Here is a 24,716-nt window from a genome sequence, read left to right on the forward strand (position 1 = left end):
TCCCAGGAAATATTCATAATTTCAGAAAACAGTTGATTACTAAAATCTTATGAAACATTTCAAAAAAGGTAAAAGTTCTTGAAGTAATCTTTTTAAAAAAGGAGTCTCTTGAGCTCCCTCACAAAGTCCACTCTGGCTTGTGCCTTGTCCTGGCTACATCACGGCAGGGATCTCTGACGACACTGTGTCCAGGGGCTGCCAGTGACAGTCCATCAGCGCATCATACAGCTCCTCGCTCTGCTCCATGAACTCCTTGTTGGCCTCAGTCACATCCAGCTGTGGCATGGGGTCTGGAAGAGAAGCAAGGATGGGTTCAGGGGGTGCAGAGGGGGGAAGCACTCAGCAGCCACAAGAGACTCAGTACCCTCCTTCCTCGTGTAGGCTGACAGCACTGCCTTGCAGGCTTTCTGTGAGGATGAAAACAGGGTAATGCACAGTTCACACTTGAACAGCACGAGTGTGAACCACGTGCGTCCACTTGTATGCGGATCTTTTCAAGAGTAAATGCTACAGCACTACACCATCCACAGTTGGTTGAATCTGAAGATGTGGAGTAACAGAGGATAGGGAGGGCTGACTATAGGTTACATGTGGATTTTTGACTGTGAGGTTGGTAGTCGCCCCTAACTGTGAGCTGATCAAGGGTCACCTGTACTCAGAATGTAACACACGTAATTAGAACTCAAATAATGGCGGCTGTTACTCCACATTTATTAAACACTACACATCTCTCTAGCTGTCACATGCACCGGATTTTCTGGTGTGGTCCTGTTTTTCAATTTGGGTTTGGAAAATCTGATCAACAAAATAATCAAGAACAATGAATGTCTAATGAAAGAGCTATGGTCAAATACAGGAGCTGAAACACCGAGCCCTATATTTTTTTTTGTTTGTTTGTTTGTTTTTTGGGTTTTTTTTTTTTTGCGGTAGGCGGGCCTCTCACTGTTGTGGCCTCTCCCGTTGCGGAGCACAGGCTCCGGACGCACAGGCTTAGCGGCCGTGGCTCACGGGCTGGAGCATGTGGGATCTTCCCGGACCAGGGCACGAACCCGCGTCCCCTGCGTCGGCAGGCAGATTCTCAACCACTGTGCCACCAGAGAAGCCCCCGAGCCCTATATTTTTAAACTTTTTTTTTTTTTTTTTTGCGGTACACGGGCCTCTCACTGTTGTGGCCTCTCCCGTTGCGGAGCACAGGTTCCAGATGTGCAGGGCCCAGACGCGCAGGCTCAGCAGCCATGGCTCACGGGCCTAGCCGCTCCGCGGCATGTGGGATCTTCCCGGACTGGGGCACAAACCCGTGTCCCCTGCATTGGCAGGCGGACTCGCAACCACTGCGCCACCAGGGAAGCCCTAAACTTGTCTTTCTTGATTGCAATAGTGGTATTTGTTCACCAGAAATCATGACAAAATACATAACAGTTTTCTCTTTTTTTAAAACCCCTAACAAGTAAACTATTCTTAGGAGGGAATATTACCTAGCACTGAAAATGAACCTCAGCTGCATCCAACTTGGATGAGTCTCACAAATAAAATGCTGAGTATTGAATGAAAGAACCAAGACAGTACATAGAGTACAATGGCATTCAAGTTCAAAAACAGGCAAAACCAAACCCTGCCGTTTAGGGATGCATATCTATGTGATAAAACTATAAAGAGAAGAAGTTTTGTCCCTACAAAACCCAATACAGTAAAGTTTTCCTTAGCAGGGTTGGGGGTTGTGACTGTGGGAATGTTGGCAATGTTTCCACTTGACCTGAATGAAGGTTTCATGGGCATTTCATCATTACATATCAAACTATACATGTTTTATCTACTTTTCCATGTACTTATATTTCACAATTGAAAAAGTTTAAAAGAATCCTCAGTTACTATGACTGATAACATTTTATATTTTCCTTTCATTATTGTTGGTTTAAAATGCACACATCCAGGCCTTCCCTGGTGGTTAAGACTCCGTGCTTCCAAAGCAGGCGGCATGGGTTCGATCCCTGGTTGGGGAAGTTCCGCATGCCATAAGTAAATTAATTAAAATAAAATGTACACACCCGTTCATTAAAACATTTTAAAATTAACTGGAGAAATTAAAGACCTTAATAAAGAAATCCCACTTACTTTGACTGGAAGACAAATACAGATGGTCCTCGACTTAATGATGGTTTAACTCACGATTTTTCAACTTTACGATGGTAAAAAAGTGACACATGTTCAGTAGAAACTGAATTTTGATCTTTTCCCGGGCTAGCGATATGTAGTACAATATTCTTGTGACGCTGGGCAGCAGCAGTCACATGATCACGAGGGTGAACAAGTAATACACTGAAACTGTTGTTTTTCACTAGGATTACAGTATTCAATAAATTGAGAAAATCAACAGTTTATCATAAAATAGGGTTTGTGTTAGATGATTTTGCCCAACTGCAGGTTAATGTTAAGTGTTCTGAGCCTGTTTAAGCTAGCCTGAACTATGACGTTTGGTAGGTTAGGTGTATTAAATGCATTTTTGACTTAATGTTAACTTAAGTCGAGGAAGATCTGTATTGTTAAGATGGCAATACTCCCCAAAGTGATCTATAGAGTCAATGCAATCCGTATCAAAATCACAGTTTTTTTTGCAGAAATTGACAAGCTGATCATAAAATTTGTATGGAAATGCAAGGCACCCAAAATAGCCTAAACAATCTTCAAAGATAAAAGCTACTAGAATAAAATAGAAAGCATTTTTACAACTCAACAAAAAGACAACCCAATTTAAAAATGGGCAAAAGACTTGAATAGACATTTCTCAAAAAAAGATATACACATGGCCAATAAACATACGAAAGTATGCTCAACATCATTAGCCGTCAGAGAAGTGCAAATCTAACCACAATGAGATACCACTTCAAAGCCACTAAGATGGCTAAAATGAAAAATAATGACTGTTGGTGAGGATGTGGAGAAACTGGAATCCTCATGTGCTACTGGGAATGGAAATGCTCCAAGCCCTTTTGGAAAAGTTCGGCCATTTCTCAAATGGTTAAAAAGAGTTTACTACATGATCCAGCAATGCACTCCTAGGTATATACCCAAGAGTACTGAAGACTTTTCTGTATCCACACAAAAACTTATACACGCATGTCCATAGCAGCATTATTCATAATACCAAAAGTAGAAACAATCCAAATGTCCATCAACAAAATGGATATCCATACAATGGAATATTATTCAACCATAAAAAGAAATGAATGACATGCTACAACATAGATGAATCTTGAAAACACTAAGTGAAAGAAGTGAAAGAAGCCATTCACAAAGGACCGCACATCATACATGATTCTATTTATTTAAAATGTCCAGGATTGGTAAATCCAAAGTAGATAAGTGGTTGCCAGGGACAGGATATTGGAGTGACTGCTAGGGGTTTCACAGGGTTTCTTCTGGAACTAGTGGTAATGGCTGCAAGACTTTGTGACTATTCTAAAAACTACTGAATTGTACACTTTAAAAGGGTGAATTTTATGTTATGTGAATTATATCCCCCAAAATAAAAAACAAAAAACCCTAACTGGGATCTTCCTGTATATCCTATTTCAGGACTTTTTTCATTGAGAACATTTTCCTATGTCAATATTCTTAGAGAAAGACATGATTTAATAAAACAAACAAAAAATCTTAAGAAAAACCTTACCGGACTTCCCTGTTGGCGCAGTGGTTAAGAATCCGCCTGCCAATGCAGGGGACACGGGTTCGAGCCCTGGTCCAGGAAGATCCCACATGCCGCGGAGCAACTAAGGCCATGTGCCACAACTACTGAAGCCCGCACACCTAGAGCCCGTGCTCCACAACGAGAAGCCACTGCAACAGAAGCCCGCGCACCGCAATGAAGAGTGGCCCCCTCTCTGCAACCAGAGAAAGCCCGCACGCAGCAACTAAGACCCAACGCAGCCAAAAATAAATAAATAAATTTATTAAAACAAACAAAAACCTTACTGTATTTGTTTAACAAATCCCCTGTTATTAGATATTTATCTGTACTGATATCATTTTGGGATAAAATCTTTCAGGTAAAATGGGCATGAACATTGTATTCTTTACAGAAACACAGTATATTTTAATTTGTATTTGGTTACTAGTATTAGCAGTGTGATGGTTACATTTTATGTGTCAACTTGGTTAGGTTACTGGTGCCCAGTTTGGTGAAACACCAGTCTAGATGAAGATATTTTGTAGATGTGATTAACATCAACAAATCAACTGACTTTAAGTAAGGATTACTCTCAATAACATGGGTGGGCCTTAGCCAATCAATTAAAGGCCATAAGGCCTTAAACTCAAGGTTTCCCAAAGAAGGAATTCTACTTCTAGGCAGTAATACAGAAATTCTGCCTGAGTTTCCAGCTTGCTGGCCCACCTTACAGATTATAAATACGTATATCCTATTGGCTGTTTCTCTGGAGAACCCTGACTGACACAAATAATGTATGTTTAAATTCTTTTTTCTTGTGGTTTATAGGCCATTTGTGCTTCTTTTGTATTTTTCCCCTTTTTTATATATTTATTGATTTTTGGCTGCATTGGGTCTTCATTGCTGTGAGCAGACTTTCTCTAGTTGAGGCGAGTGCAGACTACTCATCGTTGCGGTGCGTGGGCTTCCTATTGCAGTGGCTTCTCTTGTTGCAGAGCACGTGCTCTAGGCACGCGGGCTCAGTAGTTGTGGCTCACGGGTTTAGCTGCTCCGCAGCATGTGGGATCTTCCCGGACCAGGGCTCGAACCCGTGTCCCCTGCATTGGCAGGTGGATTCTTAACCACTGTGCCACCAGAGAAGTCCCTTCTTTTGTAAACTGTTTCCAGTTTTCTCAGCTACTCTCAAGAATTAACCAGTGAGTGCTGAATCAACCAGCCAGTGGTGAATCTTTTCACATAAGTACTGTGCCCGTTCCTGCCACCAGAGGGGTATTTCTTTCTCTTGTAATTTTCATCTAAATTATGAGTTGAAGCTTTGAGCACGTACAGCAGCTCCATATGGAAACTCTAGTCACTCCACTCAGTGGAGGTATCAGCATATGGGAACAGACTAGCAAAGGGCTCCATCAAGGGCAGGCATTTGTTTTCTTGTTGTTTTTCATTTATTTGTTTGTTTGGGGTTTTTTTGGCCGTGCCACATGGCTTGCGGGATCTTAGTTCCCCGACCAGGGACAGAACCCAGGCCATGGAAGTGAAAGCCCCAAGTCCTAACCACTGGACCACCAGAGAATCCCCAAGGGCAGGCATTTGGGTGTGTTGAACTCTATGGACACACGTACAATAAAGCACCCTTCCTCACTCTGAAGACTGGGCCTGGAGGATGGCCTGTTGAGCCAAGGGATAGATGAAGAAGGATGACAATCCCTGCGGTGCCCCATCACTGTGTGGCTATTGGGTTGAAATGGGAGGTGTTAGGGAATTCCCTGGTGGTCCAGTTGTTAGGACTCCACGCTTTCACTGCCAAAGGTGTGGGTTCAACACCTGATGGGGGAAGTAAGATCCCACAAGCCATGCGAGGTGGCCAAAAAAAAAAAAGGGAGAAATTATAACTGTGGTAAAGAGCATGAAGTCTGGGGCAAGACTGCAGGGGTTCCAAGACAGTCCACCTCTTGCTACTATGTTGCAACTATGCTGACCTTGAACAAGTAATTTAACTTCTCTACCTGTTTTCTCTTCTGTAAAATCAAGATAATTGTGGTACTTACCTCAAAGCCATAGTGAAGGTAAAATGAGTTAATACATGTAAAGTGCTTAGAACAATGCTCTGCATATAGTACAACCTGTTAGCTATTATTAACTATCTAAGCTTCAGTTTTTCTTTTCTGTAGAATGGCGTTTATAACAATACCTACTCATCAAAGTGTTGACAGGCAGCAGTGCCTGGCACAAAATATGTTGGCTATTATTATACTATTAATGGATGAGAAAGAAATAGAAAAATTCTAAGGAGTTATACACAAATATTATTACAATCAGGATAATTTCTTTAAAAAGGAGGCAATGCAATGCTTCCTGCAAGAAACGGTGAGGGACTGAGGATAGAAAGACAGGGACCCCAGGTTTAACCTTGCTTCTAACTCACTGTGTGACCCTGAGAAGACAGCGAGGATCGCCAGCTCCCCATCCGCCAACTGGAGCTCAATGTCCTGCCCAGCCCACCCCTAGGGTCACTGCTGCCAGAATTAGATGACAGCACGTAAGTGAAAGTGCTTTAAAATGCTATGAAGTATATACAATATTCCCATAGGTATAGTTTTACAAAACATTTTAATGAATTATATGGCATTTCTCCCAATAGATATTAATATGATAATAGCTGCCCCTCCCACTAACAGATTTGCTTTATCCAGTAGAAGATGTTTCCTCTGCTGATCAACAGTTTAATCATTTGTATGAATCCCTCTAAATACATAATTGCGCTCTTGTTCCTCTTGACAATTTTCCCATTAATATTTAAATAAGCTTACCTCCCAATTTGAAAATAAAAATTAAATTTGAAAACAAAAATGCTATGAAGTAGACAAGTTTGTTTTTTGCCTGCAGGTGTTTCCTTTAAAGGATATTTTGCTTACAGATCACACTTTCCTTATGACCTTCTCTTTCTTTTTTTAAAAAATAAATTTATTTATTTCATTTATTATTTTTGGCTGTTGGCTCTTTGTTGCTGTGCGCAGGCCTTCTCTAGCTGTGGCGAGTGAGGGCTACTCTTTGCAGTGCGTGGGCTTCTCACTGCAGTGGCTTCTCTTGCTGCAGAGCATGGGCTCTAGGCACACAGGCTTCTGTAGTTGTGGCGCGCAGGCTTCAGTAGTTGTGGCTCACGGGCTCTAGAGCGCAGGCTCAGTAGTTGTGGCGCACGGGCTCCAGTTGTGGCTCGCGGGCTCTAGAGCGCAGGCTCAGTAGTTGTGGCACACGGGCTTAGTTACTCCGTGGCATGTGGGATCTTCCTGGACTAGGGCTCGAACCCGTGTCCCCTGCATTGGCAGGCGGATTCTTAACCATTGCGCCACCAGGGAAGCCCCTGACCTTCTCTTAAAGAATTCTTAAAACAGACTTAGAAAGAGACTCAAAGTTTAAAATCTATCTTACATAAAGTTTTATTTACTTAGAAATCAATGTCTGATTTTATGACAACTGTTATTTTACTTCTTTAAACCTTAAACCTAACATCTGTTCAGAAACATGTTGAAAAAAAATCTTGTTTTTTATAATTTTTTAAACCTTAGACTCCTTTAAGAAGTATGAATATCTCATTTGAAAAAAACATTTGTCTGAAGGTTAGCAATTCCTCTGGTTTTCCTTTCTTTTTCTTCTGTTAAATTCAGTAAAAATCATAATAAACTTTTAATTAAAAAAAGTAATAATGGCTATTACTATGTAGCAAAATTGGGGGTGATTTTCAGTTTCTTCATAGTTCTTTACTGTATTTTTCAAACTTTCAATAACTATTACTTGAAAGTGAGAAAAACAAGTAATTTAAAGATATATGGGAAAAAATTAAAACATGAAATGAAAAAAATGAATTTTACAAACTGTGAAACAAATATAAGGCAATGGTGTCTTTGCTACAGACCTATATCCTGTCAGGGCTCCCTCCCCTGTCAGTTGCTCCCCAGGGTGCTTTGAGATCTGCACTACCCCCTTGGGTGACACTCACATCTTATGCACTGAGTGAAGGGACTCCTTTCTTACCTTCCAATGCATCATCTCCGACTTCTTCATATGTCTGCCAAGAGACCAGAGAGGTGGGTGAGAAGCATGGTGAAATCCTGGCCCATGACTAGGATGGTTTATTTTTAATAAGAGGAACTAAACTGCTTCATCTTTCCTTCTGTTTTTTTCTGAAGCCCAAGCTCCCGTCCTTACCCATCCTATCCTGGAGAATCACCCAGGTCTCTACAGGATGATGTAACCCAAGAGGGCCAGACCGGCCAAATCACGGTTACCTGCATGGTGCTCTGGGTATAGCCATACTGGGGATAACTGTAGCTGTAGCTGCCTGTGTTCTGGTCATAGCCCCACTGGGCATAGTAGTTCTGGTACTGCTGGTAATATTGGTTGTAGCTGTAACTGTACATTTGACTATATTCCACTGGCTTCACACGGCTCCTTAAATGAAGAAAGAAATAAACAAATAAGCAAACATTTCCATAACACTATGTGACCAGGGACTGTTCTGAGTGTTTTACGCAGATTAACTCATTTAATCCCCACAATGGTGCTATGCAGTAACTATACCATTATTCCTATTTTACAGATGAGAAAACTGAGGTACAGAGAGGTTACATCATTTGTCCGAAGTCACACAGCAAATAATAGATTCAAACACAGGCAGTCTGGTCCCAGAACCCAGCTTTAAAGATAGGAACTTTCGGGAATTCCCTGGTGGTCGAGTGGTTGCGACTGCACACTTTCACTGCCAAGGGCCTGGGTTCAATCCCTGGTCGAGGAACTGGGATCCCGTGGGCTATGCAGCACGGCCAAAAACGAAAAAAAAAGATGGGAGTTTTCAATGGTTAGGTTTGTCTCTCTTGTCAAACCTTGTTAGTACTGACTTTTCCCCTTCTCAAGATCTTGGAAGGCTGGTTTTCTGCCAGCCACAAAGGCTCAGGTGAACATGGCCTGGAGGATCTGGATTTATAATGATCCAAGAAGCATTTTAAATTACAAAATATCTTATCACCTTTTCCCCGCAAAAACATAAGAGAAGTGTTTTAGTAGCCTGGAACTGTAGTCAAAGCTACCATTTATGGAGTAGGTACTTGAGATTTGTGCCCATTATTTTTTTTTTTTTTTTTTTTTTTTTTTTTTGCTGTACGCGGGCCTCTCACTGCTGTGGCCTCTCCCGTTGCGGAGCACAGGCTCCGGACACACAGGCTCCGCGGCCATGGCTCGCGGGCCCAGCCGCTCCGCGGCATGTGGGATCTTCCGGGATAGGGTCACGAACCCGTGTCCCCTGCATCGGCAGGCGGACTCTCAACCACTGCGCCACCAGGGAAGCCCCTATTTTTTTTTTTAATATTTATTAATTTATTTTTGGCTGCGTTGGGTCTTAGTTGCGGCACGCGGGATCTTCGTTGAGGCATGCAGGATCTTCCATTGCAGCGTGCGGGCTTTGGTGTGGTGCGTGGGCTTCACTCTAGTTGTGGTGTGTGGGTTTTCTCTTCTCTAGTTGTGGCGCACAGGCTCCAGGGCACGTGGGCTCTGCAGTTGTGGTGCGTGGGTTCCACAGCGCATGGACTCTGTAGTTTGGTGCACACGGGCTCTAGTTGCTGCACGTGAGCTCAGTAGTTGTGGCGCGCGCTTAGTTGCCCCGTGGCATGTGGGATCTTACTTCCCTGACCAGGGATCGAACCTGTGTCCCCTGCATTGTAAGGGGGATTCTTTACCATTGGACCACCAGGGAAGCCCCTGTGCCCATTATTTTTCATACACAGTTTCCTATTTTAAGTCCTGCAAAGCTCTGTGATAGAGCTATTATTTATTATTCCCATTTTACAGATGAGAACACTGAGCCTCTGAAAAGTTAAGTGATTTACCCAAGACTACACAGAGGAATGAAGCCAAATTTAACTCCAAGGCTCACACCCCTACATACAGCTCCTGCCCTGACAGACTCAAGACCCCTTGCCCGTCCCCCACTTCATGCATTCACCAATCAGGGCTGAGGCCCAGGGTCAGCAGAAAGCTTTCTTCTCTGATTCCATGGCTATCCCAGCCACTGCTAACCAAAGACAGAATGTCAAACCTGCAAAGGATCCACTGCTTTCAAAAACTTAAAAAACCACGTGTGATGAGCTCTTCCCAAGTTCCTTGTGAGTTTAATGTCTGCTTGGTGAGCAGGACTCAGCCAGAGCAGTTAGACAGACCATATCTGATTTCCTTAGCATCACCTCCTGATGGGGTGGCTTGATGAAGTTCGACGGCACAGATTCCCTATCCCTGCCCATTGCCAGGCTGGAAACTGCTAACGTTTGCCTCCATGCTACCCCCCACCCCAGCCATGTGTCCAAGGAGTCCACCTCCCTCCTGACATGTTCAGGTCACTGGAGGTACAGTCTCTCTGGCCTGGGTCTGCACACTTCTCTTCTGTTTCTCCACACTCAGCTCTTACAGGCTAACTGTCGAAGGGAACTCTTATCACCTTCAATTCCCAGCGCTTGAGGGCCCCTCCCCATAGGCAGGCATCAAATACTGACAATGTTCAGTGAAGAAACAGATGTAATAGAACATAACCTCCCTGCAGAAGGGATTTTGTTTCTCTTGTTTATAGCTACAACTTCAAAGTCTAGGGTGGGGCTGCAGTTGTAGGGACTCGTTATGGTTGACTGAATAAATGGTGACACAGCAGAAACAACCAAAATAGTAAACATCAGAGGAACTGCTAGACAGCATATACAATCAAAACAATATCTTGGGGCTTCCCTGGTGGCGCAGTGGTTGAGAGTCCGCCTGCCGATGTGGGGGATGCGGGTTCGTGCCCTGGTCCGGGAGGATCCCACGTGCCGCGGAGCGGCTGGGCCCGTGAGCCATGGCCGCTGGGCCTGCGCGTCCGGAGCCTGTGCTCCGCAATGGGGAAGGCCACGGCAGTGAGAGGCCCGCATACCACACAAAAACAACAACAACAACAACAAAAAACCCAATATCTTGCAGCTATTAAAAATATTACAATGACAATGACTGTGCAACTCAATGGCAAAGTGTGTATAGTGAGTAAACTGGGGAAGAAAAAGAGTGAGCACTGTTATTGTAATTTAAAAATGAATAAAGAGGGACTTCCCTGGTGGTCCAGTGGTTAAGAATCCACCATCCAATGCAGGGAACGTGGGTTTGATCCCTGGTCAGGGAACTAAGATCCCACATGCCACAAGGCAACTAAGCCCTCGCGCTCTAGAGTCTGTGTGCTGCAACTACTGAGCCCGCATGCTCGGGAGCCCGTGGGCCACAACTAGAGTGAAGCCCGCATGCCGCAATGAAGAGCCCATGCGCTGCAACTAAGATTCGATGCCAAATGAATGAATGAATGAATAAATAAATAAATAAAATATTTTTTTAAAATGAATCTACCACATGTAAATTGACCCAAATATATGTAGTGTGTGTGTTTTTACATCTACATCTGTATTTATACATCACAGAAGCTTATGGAGAAGCCTGGAAAGGAACCCAGAAATTATAAGCAGTCATTTTAGAGTAATGAGAACATTTCTTTCTTTTAAATATTTTCTTTCCTTCTTTATTTTTTATTTTTTATTTATTTATTTTTTTTGGGCGGTACACGGGCCTCTCACTGTTGTGGCCTCTCCCGTTGCAGAACACAGGCTCCGGACGCGCAGGCTCAGCGGCCATGGCTCACGGGCCTAGCTGCTCCGTGGCATGTGGGATCTTCCCAGACCGGGGCACGCACCCGTGTTCCCTGCATCAGCAGGCGGATTCTCAACCACTGCGCCACCAGGGAAGCTCTAATGTTTTTATATACACAATAGAGCTCAGGGACTTCCCTGGTGGTCCACTGGTTAAGAACTGGTCTTGCAATGCAGGGGAGGCCAGTTCGATCCCTGGTTGGGGCACTAGCATCCCACATGCCGCAGAGCAACTAAGCCCACACACTGCAACTACTGAGCCTGTGCGCCAAAAATACAGAGCTCACACGCCACAACTACTGAGCCTGCATGCCACAACTAGAGATCCTGTGCACCACAACTAAGACCTGATGCAGTCAATAAATAAATAAATAAATAAATAATTTAAAAAATATGGCTCAAAACAAATAATATTTGGAGGAGGGGAATCGCTCAAGCTGATCTTCCATGTATTAAACATTGTTAAACCGCAAAGAGCCTCCAAATCTTTTGCTGCTTTAAAAAACATGGTCATTTGGAAGTTCTGCCCCAAGAGTGCAGCCACTTTTCTACTTTTAACACGGAGTTTCTCAGCCTTGGCAAAACTGACATTTGGATGGCGGGGGCAGACTGTTCTTTGTCACAAGGGCTATCCTGTGCACTGTAGAATGTTTAGTAGCATCCCTGGCCTGTACTCATTAGATGCCAGCAGCACCTCTCCCCCAGTTGTGATAACCAAATTTGTCTTCAGGTGTTCCAATGACCCCTAGCTCAGAACCACTGCTTGAGCCAAAGGATGGAAGATTATATGCAGAGAAAAACTGTCTTAGATCTGAGTAAAAAACCTGCTTGGAGTTGTAAGGAAAGAAGGGTTTTCTGCACAGAGTGACAGGTACAATAGTGATGTACATATTCTATTGTGTTTGTATCATTAATTTTTTTGGCCGCACCACGCAGCTTGTGGGAATTCCCTATATCATGAATTCTTAGCCACTCCCATAGCAAGGGACACTCATAAGAGGTCTGTAGGTTTCATTGATATAAAAAAGGTTAAAATTGGCTAAAAAGTGTAACTTTCTTCTTTCTGCTCAATTCTTATTAACTGTATGGATAAATTTTTAACAGCAGCACTACTGAGCAAAGAGCAGGGACATTAAGTTTGCAGACCCAAACTGCTCTTCCAGCATCGCTACCAGCGACGTCTGAATGCATCTGCCTCCCCCAGTCATAGCTCTCTCCCCAGCTATGAGCTTCTGGAGGGGCAGGGTTATGCTAGCTCATCTCTAGCACCCAGCCTGGCAAATATCAGGCACTCATCATTTGTGGCCTGAACTGAACCTCCTGGCAGCCTCCCATTCAGCACGTGGAGGCCCTGATTATCAACAACAGACGAGGCGTGTGTGGGTGGGGGTCAGTCCAGAAGCCCTCCCTGGCCCCCACGCCAGCGCGGGACTCACGCTTTAGGGATTGCCACACTCAGACGCACTGGTTTAGACCCCAGTCCAACTGCTCCCTGGCACTCTGTCAGGGCTCGCTTCTGTTCCAGCTCATCTGTGAATTTCACAAAACCATAGCCCCTGCAGAAGAAAAACACACACTATTTGGATCACAAATGTGATGGAGGTAAAGTCTAAGAATGGAAAAGGGGCTGAGAAGGGAGAGAGTCCATCAAACCACATGGGCAAGGCTGAGAGCCCCATGAGCAGAGGGGTGCCACAGAGCCACGTGAGATTCAAGCACTGGAGGATGCCAAGATCTGCAGAAGTCCCACTTGGCAGTTCATCAGTCTCTTGCATACTGTCCTGATAGGGCTTCTTCCCAAATAGTAGCTTACCTCCCAATCTACTTGAAAGTATTATTATTATCATTATGGTAGTAGCAGCAGTAGTAACAGTCATAGAAGGTCATTCAGCAAATATTTACCGAGTATGCTCGGTATTACACGAGGCACTGGGACTCAGCAGTCACAAGCAGACGAGGTTCCTGCTCTCCTGAACTCATATTCCACTTGGGGGGTAAATGAATGATAACTAACATTTAATGACCATTTATTATTTCCCAGGCTTTGTGCTGAGCATTTTCCCAGGATTATCTCATTAAACTGTCCAACAACTTGATGAAGGGAGTATCCACATCCTACTGAAGACAGAACCAAAGTTCAGAGAGGTTTAATAGCTTGCCCAAAGTCATAGTAGAAGCAGGATTCAAATTCAAAGCCCAAGCTCATAACTAGTACTCAGATCAAGAAAGAACTTTTCCTGACAAATATCGTATGATCTCACTTATATGTGGAATCTAAAATATGATAAAGATGAGCTTATTTACAAAACAGAAACAGACTCACAAACATAGAAAACAAACGTATGGTTACCAAAGGTGAAAGGGGGTGGGGGAGGGATAAATTGGGAGCTTGAGATTAGCAGATACAAACTACTATATATAAAATAGATAAACAAGGTCCTACTGTACAGCACAGGAAACTATATAAATATCTTGTAATAAACCATAATGGAAAAGAATATGAAAAAGAATATATATACATATAAACCTTTCCTGAGGTCTTTCCACTTTTAAAGTAACAATAATAAAAGAAGAAACACCTATAAAGCATTTCCTATTGATTCATTTATATTACATCATTCAATCCTTAAACCACCCCATGAGAGATGCAGAAACTATTAATCAGTTCCGTTTCACAGATGAGAAAACAAGGTCAGAGGTTCAGTAACTTGTCTGCTGCATAATCCCTGGGCAGTACTGAGGCTGGGATTCACACCAGGCAGTTTAGCTCCAGAGCCTGTGCTCTTAACCTCAATGCAACATGGCCTCGTCAACACACCTCCATCTATGAGATAAATGGTACAACCAACAGGGTAGGCATCAATAAAACGAAGGCCTTACTTAGACACTCCTGTCTGGTCCAAAACCACCTTGCCTCCCCGACAGGAGGGGTAGACTTTGACGAAGAATTCATACAGCATGCCATCATCCACATCTGGGGTCAGGTCCCCCACAAAGAGGGAGTACTCGGGGCTGAGAAGAGAGAACAAAATTCAGAGACAAAGACCAAAACTTTTGTTCTGATGAGCTCTTTTGGCCCATTCTAGGTAAATCTTTTCTGGGCCGCCTTAGGCAACAACACATCTGATGGGTCCTTGACCAGCTCCTAATCTGTTTCATTTGGCAGTCCTGGCAGAAGAGTTACGGAAGGAGTCCCCCGCCCCAACTCGCTCACCCACTGTATAACGCCTATCTGGCTTCAAGCATTACATGAGTGCAGAAGGGGGCACATGTCAGAGGTGCTCAAAAGATAAAACTAGAGCTTCTGTATTCACCGCATATTTTCAATTCAAATGGTGAAAGGCAGAGGGAAAATGAGAACTGAACCTTCTCTCCTAAAGATGTGCTAACATGAAATCCCTCAACTTTTAGGACAGGGGTCAGCAAACTTTTTCTATGAAGGCCATATAGTAAATACTTTAGGTTCTTTGGGGACACCTCTGGTCTCTATTGCTCTTTCTTTGTCTGTTTTCACAATCCTTTAAAAATGTAAAGGGGGAATTCCCTGGCGGTCCAGTGCTTAAGACTCCACGCTTCCACCACAGAGGGGCATGGGTTCGATTCCTGGTCAGGGAACTAAGATCCCGCATGCCACGTGGCGTGGCATGGCATGCATGCATAGATACATACATAAGTAAATATGTAAAGGGAGTTCCCTGGCAGTCCAGTGGTTAGGACTCCACACTCTCACTGCCGAGGGCCCAGGTTCAATCCCTGGTTGGGGAACTAGGATCCCACAAGGCACACGGCACAGCCAAAAAAAAAAAAGTAAAAACCATCTTTAGCTTGCAGGTGATAACAAAATTAGGCCACAGTTTGCCAACCCCTGTTCTAGAACAATACTTTAAGAAAAAAAAAAGCAAACTCATTATTATTTTATTTCAAGTTAAAGTCAGAATACACAAAAGGGAAAAGAAAACTAAAATTACCAATAACCCAACCACTCAAAGGTAATCACTAAGAACACTTTGATATATACTTTTGTCTTTTTTCTTTGGCTTCTTCTTTTGAATTTACAAATATTGGATACGACTCGTTTTGTTTCTAGCATTTTTTTCACTTTTAGCATCTCACCAACATCTTAACATATGAGTATTCTGCTATGACACATTAATAGATACACAGCATTCCAAATAATGAACATATTGTAATTTAAACCCCTTCCCTATTATTAGATTACTTGGGTTTTCCCCCAATTTTGCCCATTATATGTAACATTTCAGTGAATACTTTCTTTTAAAATTTTTAATGGAGTATAGTTGATTTACAATGTTGTGCTAGTTTCTGGTGTACAGCAAAGTGAATCAGTTATACATATACATATATCCAGTCTTTTTTTAGATTCTTTCCCTATATAGGCCATTACAGAGTATTGAGTAGAGTTCCCTGTGCTATACAGTAGGTTTTTATTAGTTATCTATTTATAAATAGTAGTGTGTATATGTCAATCCCAATCTCCCAATTTATCCCTCCCTCCCCCTATCCCCTAGGAACCATAAGTTAGTTTTCTAAGTCTATGGCTCTACTTCTGTTTTGTAAATAAGTTCATTTGCATCCTTTTTTTAGATTCCACTGTGATATCATATGATATCAATGAATACTTTCAAGGCTAACCTTTACACACATCAATGAATAAACTCTGAAAAGCAGAATTACAGGTTCAAAGGGTACAACTCTATCTAAAGCTTTTGATACATTGGTTTAAAGCTTTCAGACAGCAATTTGGAATGCTCAATCAATTTATGTTGCTACAACAGGTCGATTCTTACTGAATAAAATGTCAATACTGTGGGCAGTCATGGGACTAGGGGAGGGACCAAATATAGAGAAGACATGGGCCTTGACAGGAAGCAAACTGGAAGAGTCCACCAACAGGGATGGGAGGGGGTCGACCTTAGGAGGGAGGCAAAGCGGGGCCAAACTCGGCCCCCCATCCTCCTCTTTGGGAGTGACCAGCACAGTGACACATCTTGTCTCTATCTAGACATTTCCTGGGAGTTGAAGCTACCTTGTGGCTACTCTGTACTTACCTGTTATCTGGCTGTTTCCCATAAGTGGCATAGTTCAGTTTAAAACGTTTTGCCTGGAAATATAAAAACAAACAAACTAAAACAGAGAAAGGTGTTTCAAGAGTCAAACAATATTTGAAAAAAACTGAAATTAATTACCTTGGCCAAAATATCTCCCCCTCTCTAAGCCTCAGCTTTTTCTCCTGTATAAAAGGAGGGGGTTGCATGGATGACCGCTAAGGGCACTGCCAGCTCCATGGTTCTATGAGCCCAGGTGTGCCAGCGTGGTGCAGCTGTAAGCTAAGTAACTGTGGGAAGAGCAGAATGTAACTCTCTTGAAACGTGTCCTCACTGCTGCCAGCCTGTTCTACTTTCTCAAGCAAGAGGTCTAGAGTTTCAAGTCTTCCGTTATGGAGGCAGCGGTGCAGAGTGGAAAGGGAAAAGATTTTAGAGGCAACCAATCTTCAGTTTGCATCCTGGCTCTGCTACTTACTACCTGTGTTGCCTTGGGCAAGTTATTCCATTTCCCTGTGATTCAGTTTCCTGGTCTGTCAAAGATAACAATGCCTACTGTTTAGGGTTGTTACAGGATTAAATAAAATATACAGTTGGGATTCAATAAATGAGTTATCAGTAACAATAAAAATGGTGACATCTTCATTATCTCAGTGTCCTTACAGGTGTGGCTCCTGGAAGGGGTTTCCCGTTGATTTTATGCAAACACTTCTCAGCTGTGGCCAAATCTGCGAATTCTACAAAGCAGTAGCCAGCTGGGATCCTGGAAAGAAAACAGAAAAAGGGAATGGTTAAAGATGTGATACCCAGATGAGAGACTCAGTCTGGGCCTGAAGGGAGGAAAAAATCCTTTTCCAATCAGAGCCCATACTATTAATGTTTACTATGCAATCCAATCAAACCTTTAGATCTAATGTCCAGTTTATAGGAAATATTAGGAACAGAACAAGTAAAACACCGCCACAAGGAAACAAACAAATCCAGAATGCAAGACCAGAATCAAGAATGTAGAACCTTATGTAAGGCAATCTTACGTCTTTAAAAAGTCAATGTTCTGAGAAAAGAATGAAGTGGGCTTTTCTACATTAAAAAGAGACAAAAGATGTAAGGCCAGAAACTATCAAACTCTTAGAGGAAAACACATGCAGAACACTCTATGACATAAATCACAGCAAGATCCTTTTTGACCCACCTCCTAGAGAAATGGAAATAAAGACAAAAATAAACACATGGGACCTAATGAAACTTAAAAGCTTTTGCACAGCAAAGGAAATCATAAACAAGGCCAAAAGACAACCCTCAGAATCGGAGAAAATATTTGCAAATGAAGCAACTGACCAAGGAATTAATCTCCAAAATATATAAACAGCTCGTGAAGCTCAATAACAAAAAAACAAACAACCCAATCCAAAAATGGGCAGAAGACCTAAATAGACATTTCTCCACAGAAGATATACAGATTGCCAACAAGCACATGAAAGAATGCTCAACATCTTTAATCATTAGAGAAATGCAAATCAAAACTACAATGAGATATCATCTCACACCAGTCAGAATGGCCATCATTTAAAAAATCTAGAAACAATAAATGCTGGAGAGGGTGTGGAAAAAAGGGAACCCTCTTGCACTGCTGGTGGGAATGTGAATTGGTATAGCCACTATGGAGAACAGTATGGAGGTTCCTTAAAAAACTACAAATAGAACTACCATATGACCCAGCAATCCCACTACTGGGCATATACCCTGAGAAAACCATAATTCAAAAAGAGTCATGTACCAAAATGTTCATTGCAGCCCTATTTACAATAGCCCGGAGATGGAAACAACCTAAGTGTCCATCATCAGATGAATGGATAAAGAAGATGTGGCACATATATACAATGGAATATTACTCAGCCATAAAAAGAAACGAAATTGAGCTATTTGTAATGAGGTGGATAGATCCAGAGTCTGTCATACAGAGTGAAGTAAGTCAGAAAGAGAAAGATAAATACCGTATGCTAACACATATATATGGAATTTAAGAAGAAAAGAAATGTCATGAAGAACCTAGGGGTAAGACAGGAATAAAGACACAGACCTACTAGAGAATGGACTTGAGGATATGGGGAGGGGGAAGGGTAAGCTGTGACAAAGCGAAAGAGAGGCATGGACATATATACACTACCAAACGTAAGGTAGATAGCTAGTGGGAAGCAGCCTCATAGCACAGGGAGATCAGCTCGGTGCTTTGTGACCGCCTGGAGGGGTGGGATAGGGAGGGTGGGAGGGAGACGCAAGAGGGAGGGAATATGGGAACATATGTATATGTATAACTGATTCACTTTGTTATAAAGCAGAAACTAACACACCATTGTTCAGCAATTATACTCCAATAAAGATGTAAAAAAAAAAAAAGAGACAAAAGAACTAAATGCAATACAGGATCTGATCTCTGACTGGATCCTAATTCATTAAAAAACAAAAAAAAGCTATAAAAGGTATTCTGGGGACAATCATAAAAATTTAAATGTAGACTGGCCATTATGTGGTATTAGGGAATCATTAATTTTGTTAGTGTGATATGAGCATTATTGGTATGTAACAGAATGCCCAGTTATTGGCAATGTATATTCAAATATTTAGCAGTGAAATGTCATAATGCCTGTAATTTACTTTCATATGGTTCAGCAAAAAAAAATATCTACCTATCTAAATCTATCTTTATAGACAGGTAGATAAGAAAAATATGGCAACGTATTAACAATTTTTGAAATTAGGTGTTGAGGGACTTCCCTGCACAGTGGTTAAGAATACGCCTGCCAGTGCAGGGGACATGGGTTCGAGCCCTGGTCCGGGAAGATCCCACATGCCACGGAGCGAGTAAGCCCATGCACCACAACTACTGAGCCTGAGCTCTAGAGCCCATGAACCACAACTATGGAGCCCACATGCCACAGCTACTGAAGCCCGCGCGCCTACAGCCTGTGCTCTGCAACAAGAGAAGCCACCGCAATGAGAAGCCCGCTCACCACAACGAAGAGTAGCCCCCGCTCGCCGCAACTAGAGAAAGCCCACGGCAGTAAGGAAGACCCAAGGCAGCCAAAAATAAAGTAAATAAATAAATTTACAGAAAAAAAAAAAAGAAATTAGGGGGTGGCTGTATGAGAGTTCACTATACTCTTCTTTCTACATTTGTTTTAAATTTTTCATAATTTAAAAGGTTTTTTGGATCACCTACCACCGGCCAGGCTGATACAGAGTTGAAGAACATGGTTCCTATTTAGAAACTTAAAATCTATTTGGACAAAGTAAATCTATGGACCTTATCTAATTGGGGGATGTCTGTGAGATTCCTGGTGTTCTATTTTTTAAAGCATCACTAAGAGACATAAGTAGGCGATGTGGCTAGATCCTCTGACATCCCTTCCTCCTAAGAGATTTATACTGAAAACAGTTAATTTTCCTCAACTGCCTCCTTAAAGCTATCACCAGTGAAATAAACCAGACTTTTCTGGAACTATGATATTCAGTTCAAATAACCTTATGGACACCAAGCCAAAAGGTATGGGCAAGGGCAGTACCTGAGCCCAAGGATCTGAGAACACAGTCTATGAGCTCCATAAATGTTGACGCTTAGAAGAATGGTGGGCCAACTCTGTGCCTTCTGTCTTGTGTGTGCTAGAATCTTAAGGCTCACAGATATAAAGACCACCACCAGTAAGAATTGAGCATTACTGAGCACTCACTACGGTCCAAGCACTGTGCCAGCCACTTCACATGCACCATCTCATCTAATCCTCACATAACTCTATGAGGGAATGAAACCATTGCTCCTATTTAGAAGTGGAGACTGAGATTTAGGATTATACAATATGCCTTAAACCACACAGCTGGTATGTGCCAAAGGCTGGATTTGAATTCAGGATAGTCTGACTACATTCTTTCCAGAACATTTTATTTTGAAGAATTCCAAATATAAAAATTGAGAGAATTGCATAGCAAACACCATATATATATATACCCACCATCTACAATTAACATTTTATTATACTTACTTTATCACATAACTATCCATCCATCCATGCCCCTACCCATTTATCATCCTTATTTTCTGATACATTTTGAAGTAAGTTGCAGATATTTATATACTTCTCTCAATTACTTTAACATGCTTATTATTAACTAGAGTTCAATGATTGTTTAGTTTTTTCCTTTTAAGGTTAAATTTACATGCAATGAAATGCACAAATTCTTCAAGATGCTGAGTTCTTTCCACCAGATTAATTCTGTGTATTTTAGAACTTTATGTAAATGCAGTAAGGCTTCTTTAATTTAGCATAATGTTTTTAAGATTCATTCATGTTGTCACTATATTAGTAGTCTGTCCCTTTTTATTGCTAAGTGGTATTTTATTGTATGAATATACCAGTATTTATTTATCTATTTACCTATTCATGGATACCTGGACTGCAGTTTGGGGCCATTGTCCAATGTGCTACGCACATCCTTTTTCAAGTCCTTTTTCTGGTAGATGCATGTTTTCATTTCTCTTGGGTAAATACCTAGGACTAGGGACTTCCCCAGTGGGCCAGTGGTTAAGATTCCCCACTCCCAATGCAGGGGACCCAGGTTCAATCCCTGGTCAGGGAAATGAAAGAAAAAAAAAAAAAGAGCCCGCATGCCACGATGAAGATCTCACACATGGTAACTAAGACCCAGCACAGCTAAATAAATATAAAAAATATATAAATATATATAAATATATATAAATATATATATATATATATATATAAAAAATACCTAGGACTAGACTTGTTGTGCCATATGGTGGTAGGTGTATTTAAGAAACTGCCGGGGAATTCCCTGGTGGTCCAGTGGTTAGGACTCGATGTTTTCACTGCCAGGGCCTGGGTTCAATCCCCGGTTGGGGAACTAAGATCCTGCAAGCCGTGCAGCATGGCCGAAAAAAAAAAAGAAAAAGAAAAAGAAAAAAGAAAACTGCCACACACTTGTCCCCAGGGGTCATACCATTTTATAGTCCCACCAGTGATGAGACGTGGCTGCATTCTTTTTTTTCTTTGTTGAATTTTAAAAATTGTCGTTGAGTATACAAAACATAAAATGTACCATTTTAATCATTTTTAAGTATACAGTTCTGTGGTATTAAGTACATTCACATTGTTGTGCAACCAATCACTATATCCTTTCTTTTTTTTTTAAGCTTTAATTTTATTTATTCTTGGCTGTGTTGGGTCTTCGTTGTTGCACACCAGCTTTCTCTAGTTGCATTGAGCGGGGGCTTGTCTTGTTGCCGAACACGGGTTCTAGGCATGCGGGCTCAGTAGTTGTGGCGCACAGGCTTAGTTGCTCCACAGCATGTGGGATCTTCTCAGACCAGGGATCCAACCCACGTCCCCTGCATTGGCAGGCGGATTCTTATCCACTGCGCCACCAGGGAAGTCCCCAATCACTATATTCTTAAGCACTATGCTCTGCTGCATATTATTTTTTCTTGGGTCTTATCTTTTTCCCGTATTTTCTCAGTTCCTGGTTTTTAATTTATGTTTATTTATTTTACAGTATTCTTATACGCCACTTCAAAGTCTTTGTCCTATGAGACAGAATGCACATGTAATATGTCTGTAAATGCCACCATAAAAAATCAGCTAGAGTTTAGTAACCAATGGTATGAAAGGATAATTCCAATTCTCAATAAAGATTAAATGTGAGAACCTATATCACTGTTTTAAAAAGAATGAAGTATTACAGAATGTATTTTCATGCCAGTAGCTGATTATCGGGGTTTCTGTCCGCAGGAACAAGAAGAAAAACATTTAGGCCAGCATGCTCTACCAGTCAGAAAATCCGTCCCTGGGTACCGGGGTTCTGAATACACAAAGTACCTGTTCACCAAACAGCCAAAGACCTAGCCACACTTCATATCTCTCACCTGTATTTTTCAACTATTTGACATTAGCAAGCTGCTTTAGTACTTGGCACAGAGTAGATGCTCAATAAACACTGTCAAATTGATAAAGGAATCCTGTTATTTCTAACTAGAACCCTAAGGAAACTTAAGCTCCTAAGAGAGAAAGAAGAAACTGGAGGCAATAGAGCACTTCTATCTGAAAGTATTCTCTGCATTTCGTTTTGTATACTTATTTATTACCTCATTCCCCCATTAGCATGTAGTAAACTCCACGAGAGGAGGGACTACGTCTGGCTAGTTTCAACCATGTATCCAGGGAATCTAGAACAGCAGCACATAGGTAGCGTCTTATTCACATAAGAGTTAAGGGCACTCACGAGCTTTGAGAACAGAGCTGAATTACAGTCCTGGCTTCTCATTTAAAAGCAGTGTAACTTTAAGACAGTTGCTAAGCTTCTCTAATAACAGTACTCAGCTCAGAGGTTTTTGTGATTTTAAAGTGCTTATTACCTAGCAGATCATAATCTGTTTATATTTACCAAGCATATACCATATGCCAGACATCGTTCTAAACGTTGACTGTGAATTAATGGCACTTAATCCTCACCAGAACTCTATGAGGTAGGTGCTTTTATTATCTCCATTTTTATAGGCAAGGTGAAGAGGGAGAGGTTAAATAACTTGATCAAGGTCACACAGCAGAAAGAGCTTTCAAAACCAGTCTGGCTCGAGTCAGCAATACGCTATACGTCCTCTTAACAAGCCCCCCAATGCTTATATCATTACAATAACATTATTAGGGGTGAGAAGCCCCGACTCTCTGCGATGTTTACCTTCTCCTGAATGACACTTGCAGCGCGATCTACTGAGGAGACCTGAGGCTGAGACGGAAGGAGAGAACATACCCAGTGAGGCGGTTTCGGATAATTTTGACGCTCATCACGGTCTCCCCCATGGTGGCAAAGGCTCTGGAGATGAAGTTCTCATCCATGTAGGGTTCCAGCTGCGTAAACACAAGAGCAGAGCGGCTCAGGCCGGCATCCAGGCTCCTCATTCCCGCATCCGGAGCCCCTCCCCCTCAGCCCGGGGTTGGCTGCACGCTGCGGGCGGGAGTGGGGTGGGGTGAAGAGGCTTCTGTCTGCGGAGTGACCTGAAGCCTGCGTTCCCAGTCCCTTGCCTTCCTTCCCTTCAAATTTACTCCTTTGAGGAAGTCTCCCCTTTGGATTTAGGAACCCCATCCCTCCAGTCCTACAACCACGGGCGCTCTTCAATCCTTGGGATTCCTCTCATTCTATCCGCCCAAAGACCCTCCCTCTTTCCCTGGCGTGAACCCAGGCGGGGCCCCAGGGCCCCTCCCCCTCCGAATCAGCCCCTTCACCTAGATGCTGGGACCCGCTTCGGAGTCACCTAAGAGAACTCCCCCCATTCACTTCCACCCTTTTGGGATCCGAGGACCCTCCTCCTCAGTCCCTTTCTCCCTCGTGACACTAAGATTCCTGCTCCGCAGACCGAGGCGGCCGCCCTCACTCACGTCGCCCATCCACAGGCTGGCCGCCATGCCCGAGGGCCCGCCAGGACTTCGCTGGTCACCGACGCTAGCGCGGACGCCGGGCCGCCGGGCCGGAACCTCCACGGAGCATGCGCCTCCAACGCCTTCTGCGCACGCTCCGCAACTCGGCGCCCAGGGCCGCGCGCCCACGTACTGCTCGGGGTCTTTGCCGGATCCCTGTGGGCGGGTCTCAAGACTGGAGCCTGAGGGAAGGGGTGGGGCAGGCACTGCCTGGCGTTGGATGGTGGGTGGCGCGGGTGATGGGCTTTCTCGGGTTTCTTTTTGATTTTATTTAAACACACACGTACATATAAAATTACAGAAGTAATTTTACGCTCGTTGTAAAAAATTGCAAGTATAAGCACATTTTTTTTTTAACAAGTGAAAGATCCCCTTTGGGAACCTGGACGATTCAGTCCCACTGTGTGACGTCAGGCAAATTACCGACTGGCCCGCCCCAGCCACCCCTTCACCCCGCATTTCCCAGTTTGCAAGACATTTCTGTTGACGCTGCAATGGGATTCTTTCATCATCCCCGTGTATAGCCCCGAGGTGCGGGGAAGGTAGAGTTAAAGTGAGTGTAAATTGGGGTAACCCTGTCTTCTCAACCTGTCAAATCAATCCCCAAGTCTTGTCACTTTCTTGCGTCCACATCCCTTACACTAATCCAAACTGCCAGTTCTAACCTGTCCCAGAACAGTGACCTGCTATAAAAGGCCCTCAAGTAAACATGATTTCTACATAATCCTGACAATTTGACTCCTAACCTGGGAGTGTCCCAGGCTTTAGCCTCAGTTTAATACCCATTTCTCAGAATGTGAAGCTTCTG

The 24,716-nt window shown here is 42.9% G+C and overlaps 1 protein-coding gene across 1 annotated transcript; it reads right to left on the reverse strand.

Annotated features, from left to right (window-relative positions):
- Positions 1-24,022, reverse strand: TRNAU1AP (tRNA selenocysteine 1 associated protein 1). The gene is made up of 9 exons (XM_081226040.1): positions 23,870-24,022; positions 23,244-23,341; positions 17,091-17,190; positions 16,434-16,486; positions 14,245-14,376; positions 12,801-12,920; positions 7,948-8,110; positions 7,694-7,727; positions 1-290 (listed from the first exon to the last, which is right to left on the reverse strand). The coding sequence occupies exons 1-9, from the start codon at positions 23,894-23,896 to the stop codon at positions 154-156; spliced, it is 864 nt and encodes a 287-aa protein (XP_081082166.1). The 5' UTR covers positions 23,897-24,022; the 3' UTR covers positions 1-153.
- Between the last annotated feature and the right edge of the window lie 694 nt (positions 24,023-24,716).

Source organism: Mesoplodon bidens (genome assembly GCF_964165515.1).
Source record: "Mesoplodon bidens genome assembly, chromosome: 2".
NCBI lineage: Eukaryota > Metazoa > Chordata > Mammalia > Artiodactyla > Ziphiidae > Mesoplodon > Mesoplodon bidens.